General features: G+C 43.2%; 1 protein-coding gene across 1 annotated transcript; it reads right to left on the reverse strand.

The window, feature by feature from the left end:
* Positions 1-279: 279 nt before the first annotated feature.
* Positions 280-10909, reverse strand: LOC115181928 (voltage-dependent calcium channel gamma-3 subunit-like). Its single transcript, XM_029743621.1, has 4 exons — positions 10653-10909; positions 1325-1408; positions 1044-1184; positions 280-869 (listed from the first exon to the last, which is right to left on the reverse strand). The coding sequence occupies exons 1-4, from the start codon at positions 10864-10866 to the stop codon at positions 280-282; spliced, it is 1029 nt and encodes a 342-aa protein (XP_029599481.1). The 5' UTR covers positions 10867-10909.
* Between the last annotated feature and the right edge of the window lie 375 nt (positions 10910-11284).

Here is an 11284-nt window from a genome sequence, read left to right on the forward strand (position 1 = left end):
GTTCTACGGTCATCAGACAGAGGTAGTGTTCCATCCTGTTTGTTCTACGGTCATCAGACAGAGGTAGTGTTCCATCCTGTCTGTTCTACGGTCATCAGACAGAGGCAGTGTTCCATCCTGTCAGAGTAGGACTCAACAATCCATGTTCTTCTTCTCCTTTCTCTCTCTCCATACTTCCCTTACCCTCCCTTCCTCCACTCCTCCCTCTATTCCTCACTCCCATTTGCTCATCCTCCCCCCTTGTCTCTCTCTCTCTCTCTATTTCCTTCCCTCCCTCTCTCAGACAGGTGTTGTCCTCCTGTTGGCAGCATTGCTAGGCAACATATCCTTGTTGTTGGGCTTGCTTGTCAGTGGTGACAGGAAAACGCTCCTCGCGACATCCACCCCTCCTCCTCCTGTGGCAGCTGCCATCTTGTTGTTGGGCGGGGTTAGTTTGTGTGGGGCCAACGTGAACAGGGTGAACTCCGACCCCGCTGGCCCCGCGGCGACAACCTTTGACACCGACAGGGCCGCCGGCAACGGCGAGGGGTCACGAGGTCGCAGCTGCCCCGCCGACGATATCGAGTGACGAGAGTCCACGTTGCCGCGGTAACTGGAGCGGCGTCTGTAGCGGTTGTAACGGCTGTAGTAGGACGCGGAGCGGAACAGAGGGGGTTTGGTGAGAGAGCGGCGACCGCGGGTACGGAGCTGGCGGTGGCGTTCTATGAAGACGTGGACTGTCAGAACGCCCACCATCTCAGCCAAGATGAAGGACAACGCCCCGAAGTAGAAGGACCAGCCGTAGGAGTAACTCTTCTTACTGTCGCTCTGACCCGGGTCGCCAGAGTTAGCCGAGATGTAGACGATGATGCCAATGATGTTACTGAGGCCTGGAGAGTGGAGAGAGAGTTAGCTGAGATGTAGGAGAGAGAGAGAGAGAGAGAGAGAGCGACAGAGAGAGACAGAGAGAGAGACAGAGACAGACACAGAGAGAGAGAGACAGAGACAGAGACAGAGAGAGCGACAGAGAGAGACAGACACAGAGAGAGAGAGAGAGAGCTGACCTGCGGAGACGAACAGTATCCCGGCGCTAAGCATGACGTTGTGTTGTGTCTTGTAGAACTCGCTGCCGGCCACACACACTCCTCCCAGAAACAACAGACCTACACTCATTATGGGGAATATACTGGAGGCTCTCACTGCTCCTTCAACAGACACACATACACATACACAGAGAGACACACACACACACACAAAAAGAGAGAAAAGTCAGAATTACACTCAAAATTCAGTGTGTGTGTGTGTGTGCGTGCGTGCGTGTGTGTGTGTGTGCATGTGTACTCACTCAGTAGGTATTCCGCAGCATCCTGTTCATAGTCTGCATCCTCAAGGAAATAATCAATTTCTTTACACACCCCTCTGAACGTCCCTACACAGAGAACAGAGGTGTTCAGGGCTTTCTTTACACACCCCTCTGAACGTCCCTTCACAGAGAACAGAGGTGTTCAGGGGTTTCTGTACACAGCCCTCTGAACGTCCCTTCACAGAGAACAGAGGTGTTCAGGGCTTTCTTTACACAGCCCTCTGAACGTCCCTTCACAGAGAACAGAGGTGTTCAGGGGTTTCTTTACACACCCCTCTGAACGTCCCTTCACAGAGAAAATATCTATAGTACTAATATTACTACATACAGGTATACATCCCAGCCAAATATAACATATATATAGTACTAATATTACTACGTACAGGTATACATCCCAGCATACTATAACATATATATACAGTGAGGGAAAAAAGTATTTGATCCCCTGCTGATTTTGTACATTTGCCCACTGACAAAGAAATGATCAGTCTATAATTTTAATGGTAGGTTTATTTGAACAGTGAGAGGAATAACAACAAAAAAATCCAGAAAAACGCATGTAAAAAAAATTATAAATTGATTTGCATTTTATTGAGGGAAGTAAGTATTTGACCCCCCTCTCAATCAGAAAGATTTCTGTCTCCCAGGTGTCTTTTATACAGGTAACGAGCTGAGATTAGGAGCACACTCTTAAAGGGAATGCTCCTAATCTCAGTTTGTTACCTGTATAAAAGACACCTGTCCACAGAAGCAAATCAATCAATCAGATTCCAAACTCTCCACCATGGCCAAGACCAAAGAGCTCTCCAAGTATGTCAGGGACAAGATTGTAGACCTACACAAGCCTCGAATGGGCTACAACACCATCGCCAAGCAGCTTGGTGAGAAGGTGACAACAGTTGGTGCGATTATTCGCAAATGGAAGAAACACAAAATAACTGTCAATCTCCCTCGGCCTGGGGCTCCATGCAAGATCTCACCTCGTGGAGTTGCAACGATCATGAGAACGGTGAGGAATCAGCCCAGAACTACACGGGAGGATCTTGTCATTGATCTCAAGGCAGCTGGGACCATAGTCACCAAGAAAACAATTTCTAACACACTACGCCGTGAAGGACTGAAATCCTGCAGCGCCCGCAAGGTCCCCCTGCTCAAGAAAGCACATATACATGCCCGTCTGAAGTTTGCCAATGAACATCGGAATGATTCAGAGGACAATTGGGTGAAAGAGTTGTGGTCAGATGAGACCAAAATGGAGCTCTTTGGCATCAACTCAACTCGCCGTGTTTGGAGGAGGAGAAATGCTGCCTATGACCCCAAGAACACCATCCCCACCGTCAAACATGGAGGTGGAAACATTATGCTTTGGGGGTGTTTTTCTGCTAAGGGGACAGGACAACTTCACCACATCAAAAGGACGATGGACGGGGTCACGTACCGTCAAATCTTGGGTGAGAACCTTCTTCCCTCAGCCAGGGCATTGAAAATGGGTTGTGGATGGGTATTCCAGCATGACAATGACCCAAAACACACAGCCAAGGCAACAAAGGAGTGGCTCAAGAAGAAGCACATTAAGGTCCTGGAGTGGCCTAGCCAGTCTCCAGACCTTAATCCCATAGAAAATCTGTGGAGGGAGCTGAAGGTTCGAGTTGCCAAACGTCAGCCTCGAAACCTGAATGACTTGGAGAAGATCTGCAAAGAGGAGTGGGGCAAAATCCCTCCTGAGATGTGTGCAAACCTGGTGGCCAACTACAAGAAACATCTGACCTCTGTGATTGCCAACAAGGGTTTTGCCACCAAGTACTAAGTCATGTTTTGCAGAGGGGTCAAATACTTATTTCCCTCATTATAATGCAAATCAATTTATAACATTTTTGACATGCGTTTTTCTGGACTTTTTTGTCGTTATTCTGTCTCTCACTGTTCAAATAAACCTACCATTAAAATTATAGACTGATCATTTCTTTGTCAGTGGGCAAACGTACAAAATCAGCAGGGGATCAAATACTTTTTTCCCTCACTGTATATATATATATATATATATATATATATATATATATATATATATATATATAGTATTGTCGTGTCTTTGGCATCATTAAAGTGAAGACTGTTATTTTATCAAATCAATTCTCTGTAATTATTATTACGTGATTAAACTGATTAATCGTGTAACGGTAATTAACTAGGAAGTCGGGGCACCAAGGAAAATATTCAGATTACAAAGTTATAATTTTCCTAATATAACTTTCAGATATCATAATATCTGATCTATTAGTCTTCGGATTAATGATGTATTCTTTACCTCGTCAGTCTCATTCCAAACGTCGTAAATTGTTGGTTATCTGCACGAACCCAGTCTTCACTATGAGTCATCCATACATCAATTGTCTTAAAATAATTTATTTACTAACTAAGTAATTCACAGAAATGCATAACAAACAGTAGATATGGTTACAAGGAAATGATAGGAGAATGTGCCCTAGTGGTGCTTGTTGTCTAACAAGCCGCCGGCATGGCGGCTTGTTAGACAAAAGAGTTGATAATTATAACAATTGATATGCTAATCCTTTGCACATGAACGCGCACTCATTCGGGAACAATTGCAATCAATATATATATATTTACACTCAGTGTGTCGTTGGGATCCTTGTTGAAAAGTTCGTTCTGTTGGAGAGTTTGTTCTCTCTCTCTCTCTCTCTCTCTCTCTCTCTCTCTCTCTCTCTCTCTCAGAATGGGTATTTCAAAGTGACATTCATTAATGTCGTTATAGGACAGATGTTTCGTCGGTCTTCGGTGATAGAAACCCTGGGTGGGGGTTATATTCGGAATAACAGAAAAAGAGGCTGTCTCATGACGCCAGGTCCCGTCTGTTCATGGGGGCGTGCCGATGACTTGGTACAATTCTCTCACATTAACATCTTACAAGCATCCCAACATATTCCAAATAGCTTTATCCTTATTCATTCATTTTATACAACCATTATATGTAAGTCTCACAACTGAGGCTACTATATAAACAGCGCCATGGTAATGTGGCCGTATTGTCTCTCATGAGCTTCACAAAATTGTACCAAATGGACCAGTTCGTAGCTGGATTCTTCACCGATCTTTTATACCTTCTCCAGAACATAAATATTGTTCAGTTCTCCAATTCTGTGAGGTGGGAGAACCCCTTGGTTCTTTCTATGAAACCCACTCTGTCTCAAAACTGTAGCCATGAGGCAGGACATTCTTTTAGGAATTTACGACCGCTCTCACAGAGCCTGGGTGTGGGAGACAGAGGTAGGGGGATGGGGCATAGAAAACCCAAAGAGGGCAACGTCATGACAAAATGCTAATCCTTTGCACATGAACGCTCACTCATTCAGGAATAATTGCAATCATTATATATTTACGCTCAGTGTGTCTTCGTGATCTCTGTTGGAATCATCCGTCTTTCTGTTGGAAGGTTCAAAGTCTCTCTCTCTCCCATGAAGTCTTTCGTTGTTAGAATGGATACTTCAGAGTCCCATTCAGAAATGTTCTTATAGAATAGATGTTTCAGCAGTTGTCGGTCTTCGCATTTCAGGTCGACATAACTTCTAGCTGCAGACTAGTAATTAGTATCGAAGATTTGCTCTTATTCTGTCAGAATCGATAGTCTCAGAGTTTCAGCGACCATTACACGTTAGCTTATACTGAAGTTTTTATAGTCTCTACTCAAACCTTCGCCCCCTCTGTGATCGAGGTACGCATGGTCTGAAGGGAATTCCTTCAGCTGAGGGTTATATTCGTAACAGTAGAAAAGGGCTGTCCCATGACGCCAGATTGATGTCTGTGCTCATGGGGCGGGCCAATGACTTTAAACAGAAATACAATTCTCTCAATCATAAAACAAAACGGACCGGGTCGTAGCTGGTTTCTCCACCGACCGTTTACACATTCTCCAAAACATGGATATTGTTCAGTTCTCAAGTTCTGTGATGTAGAAGAAGTTCCTTTGTTCTCTCTATGTGTCTCTTTCTGCTTGCTATACTGCCTGGCCCTGAGGAGAGTCTCCTCTAGGAATTTACAACCTGAGATAACAGAGCCTGGGTGTAAGAGGGAGAGAGAGGGGGAAGGCACTCGCTATACCCAAAGAGGGCCACGTCATGACAGTACTAATATTACTCCATACAGGTATACATCCAACATACTATAACATATATATAGTAATAATATTACTACATACAGCTACACATCCCAGCATAATATAACATGCACATCCCAGCATAATATAAACACACACACACACATATATATATAGTACTAATAGTACTACATACAGGTATACATCCAACATACTATAACATATAGATAGTACTAATATTACTACATACAGGTACACATCCCAGCCTAATATAACACACACATATATATATAGTACTAATATTACTACAGACAGGTATACATCCAGCATACTATAACATACATATAGTACTAATATTACTACATACAGGTATACATCCAACATACTATAACATATATATAGTACTAATAGTACTACATACAGGTACACATCCCAGCCTAATATAACACACACACATATATATATAGTACTAATATTACTACATACAGGTATACATCCAGCATACTATAACATACATATAGTACTAATATTACTACATACAGGTATACATCCAACATACTATAACATATATATAGTACTAATAGTACTACATACAGGTACACATCCCAGCCTAATATAACACACACATATATATATAGTACTAATATTACTACATACAGGTATACATCCAACATACTATAACATACATATAGTACTAATATTACTACATACAGGTATACATCCAGCATACTATAACATACATATAGTACTAATATTACTACATACAGGTATACATCCAACATACTATAACATATATATAGTACTAATAGTACTACATACAGGTATACATCCCATCTAATGATGGAATTTCTGGTGGAAGAATGGTGTTAAACCCCTCCAATAGAGTTCCAGACACTTGTAGAATCTATGCCAAGGAGCATTGAAGCTGTTCTGGCTGGTGGTCCAACGCCCTGTTAAGACACTTAATATGTTAATGTTTCCTTTATTCTGATAGTTACATCTGCCAACTGCCAGGTCAGAGCAGAGCACTAAAAGTCCTGGAGTGATCTTCCCCAAAGGGGCTGTCAACTGTTCAATGGTCCTCAATACACAGTCACACACACACACACATATACACAGTCACACACACACACACACAGTCACACACACACACACACACACACACACCATTGATGTCCTTTAACAGTGTGTCCACTCATTAAACCACTTCGATGTTTAACAGATAGAGGTCAGCAAACATTAGAGTGTGTGTGTGTTATATGTGCGGTGTGTGTGTGTGTGTGTGTGTGTGTTGTGTATTGTGTGTTTCTGTGTTGTGTGTCAGAATAGACAGAATTATTATACCCTGATGAAGACAGCTTGTCTGTCGAAACGTTGGACATAAATATTTTTGCATCGGAGCTCCTACAGTGTGCGGCTCTCCTTTATCTTTTACGTGTTCTACTCTGCTAGCCAGCACCTCTCCTAAACAGGTGTTCTACTCTGCCAGCCAGCACCTCTCCTAAACAGGTGTCCTACTCCCCTAGCCAGCACCTCTCCGAAACAGGTGTCCTACTCCCCTAGCCAGCACCTCTCCTAAACAGGTGTTCTACTGTGCTAGCCAGCACCTCTCCTAAACAGGTGTTCTACTGTGCTAGCCAGCACCTCTCCTAAACAGGTGTTCTACTCTGCTAGCCAGCACCTCTCCTAAACAGGTGTTCTACTGTGCTAGCCAGCACCTCTCCTAAACAGGTGTTCTACTGTGCTAGCCAGCACCTCTCCTAAACAGGTGTTCTACTGTGCTAGCCAGCACCTCTCCTAAACAGGTGTTCTACTGTGCTAGCCAGCACCTCTCCCAAACAGGTGTTCTACTGTGCTAGCCAGCACCTCTCCCAAACAGGTGTTCTACTGTGCTAGCCAGCACCTCTCCTAAACAGGTGTTCTACTGTGCTAGCCAGCACCTCTCCCAAACAGGTGTTCTACTGTGCTAGCCAGCACCTCTCCCAAACAGGTGTTCTACTGTGCTAGCCAGCACCTCTCCCAAACAGGTGTTCTACTGTGCTAGCCAGCACCTCTCCCAAACAGGTGTTCTACTGTGCTAGCCAGCACCTCTCCTAAACAGGTGTTCTACTGTGCTAGCCAGCACCTCTCCTAAACAGGTGTTCTACTGTGCTAGCCAGCACCTCTCCTAAACAGGTGTTCTACTGTGCTAGCCAGCACCTCTCCTAAACAGGTGTTCTACTGTGCTAGCCAGCACCTCTCCTAAACAGGTGTTCTACTGTGCTAGCCAGCACCTCTCCTAAACAGGTGTTCTACTGTGCTAGCCAGCACCTCTCCTAAACAGGTGTTCTACTGTGCTAGCCAGCACCTCTCCTAAACAGGTGTTCTACTCTGCTAGCCAGCACCTCTCCTAAACAGGTGTGCGTTTCTTTCGCCTCTAGAATAGACACAATACCAGGGGTCGTTCTCAAAACATGCCAAGTGTCTTCAAGGACATTTTCAATCTCTCCTGGTCTCTAATCAAGCTGACCATCATTGTCCTTAACAGCTCCAAAGTAGCCTTCCTAAATGACTATCGCCCTGAAGGCACATCACATCTGTAATTATGAAGTGCTTTGAAACTGGGTGGCAGGTAACCTAGTGGTTAGAGCGTTGGACTAGTAACCGAAAGGTTGAAAGATCGAATCCCTGAGCTGACGAGGTAAAGATCTGTCGTTCTGCCCCTGAACAAGGTAGTTAACCCACTGTTCCTAGGCCGTCATTGAAAATAAGAATTTGTTCTTAACTGACTTACCTAGTTAAATAAAGGTACAAAAACAAAGTCTGGTTATGACACACATCATCCCACTTCAATTCTGATACCGCCCCAACAGATCCACAGATGATGCAATCTGAATCACACTCCACACTGCCCTCACCCACCTGGACAAGAGAGGAACCAACAGATCCACAGATGATGCAATAGTTTAATAACACCTACTCATTCAAGAGGTTTTTCTGATTTTTTTACTATTTTCTACATTGTAGAATAATAGTGAAGACATCAAAACTATGAAAAAACACATATGGAATCATGTAATAACCAAAACAAAAGTGTTAAACAAATATATTTGAGATTCTTCAAAGTAGCCACCCTTTGACTTGATGACAGCTTTGCACACTCTTGGCATTCTCTCAACCAGCTTCATGAGCTAGTCACCTGGAATGCATTTCAATTAACAGGTGTACCTTGTTAAAAGTTAATTTGTGGATTTTTTCCCCTCCTTAACGTGTTTGAGCCAATCCGTTGTGTTGTGACAAGGTGGGGTTGGTATACAGTAGATAACCCTATATGGTAAAAGACCAAGTCCATATTATGGAATGAACAGCTCAAATAAGCAAAGAAAAACGACAGTCCATCATTACTTTGAGACAAGAAGGTCAGTCAATCTGGAAAATGTCAAGAACTTTGACAGTTTCTTCAAGTGCAGTCGCAAAAACCATCAAGCACTATGATGAAACTGGCTCTCATGAGGACCGCCACAGGAATGGAAGACCCAGAGTTACCTCTGCTGCAGAGGATAAGTTCATTAGAGTTACCAGCCTCAGAAATTGCAGACCAAATAAATGCTTCACAGAGTTCAAGTAACAGACACATCTCAACATCAACTGTTCAGAGGAGACTGCATGAATCAGGCCTTCATGGTCAAATTGCTGCAAAGAAACCACTACTAAAGGACACCAATAAGAAGAAGAGACTTGCTTGGGCCAAGAAACACAAGCAATGGACATTAGACCAGTGGAAATTTGAACTCTGATGAGTCCAAATTTGAGATTTTTGGTTCCAACCGCAGGGCAGATCAGCACTCTGCAGCGATACACCATTCCATCTGTTTAGTGGGACTATCATTTGTTTTTCAACAGGACAATGACCCAAAACACACCTCCACACACCCAAAACACACCCCCAGGCTGTGTAAGGGCTATTTGACCAAGCAGAGTGATAGAGTGTTGCATCAGATGACCTGGCCTCCACAATCACCCGACCTCAACCCAATTGAGAGGGTTTAGGATGAGTTGGACCGCAAAGTGAAGGAAAAACAGCCAACAAGTATTCACCATATGTGGGAACTACTTCAAGACTATTGGAAAAGCATTCCAGGTGAAGATGGTTGAGAGAATGCCAAGAGTTTACAAAGCTGTCATCAAGGCAAAGGGTGGCTCCTTTGAAGAATCTCAAATCTAAAATATATTTAGATTTGTTTAACACTTTTATTGGTTACTACATGATTCCATATGTGTTATTTCATAGTGTGGATGTCTTCACTATTATTCTACAATGTAGATATTAAAAATTATTCTACAATGAAAATATTAAAAATAAAGAAAAACCCTTGAATGAGTTCTAAAACCTTTGACTGGTACTGTATCTCTTTATTTATTTTTAATTAGCAAAAATATCTAAAAAACTGTTTGCGCTTGGTCATTATGGATTAGAATCCCACTTTTTAACACAACAGAATGTGTAAAAAGTCAAGGAGCCACCGCAGCTCCATTCTGGTGTATTAACCACTTAATTCCTCTAGTGTCCCAATTTCATTTAGAAACTCTGCATCATTGTGAAGGGCTCGTAAGCAGCATTTCACGGTAAAGTCTACACCAGTTGTATTCGGCCCATGTCACAAATACATTTTGATTTGATTTGTGTGTCTGGTTGTCCCATTGGGCACATTTGTTTTTAAATCAACGTTGTTTCCACATCTTAAAACAATAAACCAATCAATGTGATGACGTGGGAAACTGCTTGGATTTTCAAAAAGTCATCATTCCTATTTTTTTTCACCCAACTTGTAACTGAAATCCAATTATATTCATGTTGATAAACGGTAAATTGACAACTCAACCAAACGTAAATCATAACTGGACGTCGAACTGATGTCGGTGCCCAGTGGAGTGGGTGTGTTCCCTATGTTACTTGGTTGTTCTAATGTAGACTGGGTTGTGTTAAACTCTACGGAATCAAAAGCAGAGCCAGACCCATCCGGACACCATCGGTGACCAGCACACACACACACACACACACACACACACACACACACACACACACGTTTAAAACTCTTAACCAAAAGATCCAATCAAATCAACACTTAAAACTGACCCAAACTGCAATAGTTGTACTTTAAACCCGTAACCAAAAGATCCAATCAAATCAATCAAAATAAACAACCCGTTAACAGTCACCTTCGAGACAACAGGTGCGCCAGAGCCCGGAGTGCGTCATCACCACCTCGTTCTTGCGGATGGTCTCGTTGTCATGGAGCGACGTCTTGGACCGGCAGACGCCCCGGGAGTACAGCCAGTAGTCCGTTCCCACTGCGATGGTCATCAGGCTGAACGCTATGAAGGATAACGCCGTGGTCACCAGCATCAGCGCTCCCCGGTTACACAACTTCATCACGGCAAAGGAAGTTACAGTCCACTGCTAGCCTTCATAAAGGCTTTCTGTACTTCGTTTATAGTCCAGGCTTCAAAACAGCGTTTAGCGGGAGTTTCTAGTTTCACAACTTTTAAATCCTTCTTCTTCATCTCCTCTTTCTTACGGCTTCTTAGTTATAGTCCCAGGCATTCTCTTCTTTAGAGGAACGATGGAAATGAGTGACTCCGTCATCCTCACTCAGAGAGAATGTGAAGCTCTAAGTCCAGAGTGGGAGGTGCCTTGGAGAGGTCCACCTCCTTTATATTAATCATTATTGGTTTGGAGTGGTCCACCTCCTTTATATTAATCATTATTGGTTTGGAGTGGTCCACCTCCTTTATATTAATCATTATTGGTTTGGAGTGGTCCACCTCCTTTATATTAATCATTATTGGTT

This window comes from Salmo trutta, unplaced genomic scaffold, assembly GCF_901001165.1.
Source record: "Salmo trutta unplaced genomic scaffold, fSalTru1.1, whole genome shotgun sequence".
Taxonomy (NCBI): domain Eukaryota; kingdom Metazoa; phylum Chordata; class Actinopteri; order Salmoniformes; family Salmonidae; genus Salmo; species Salmo trutta.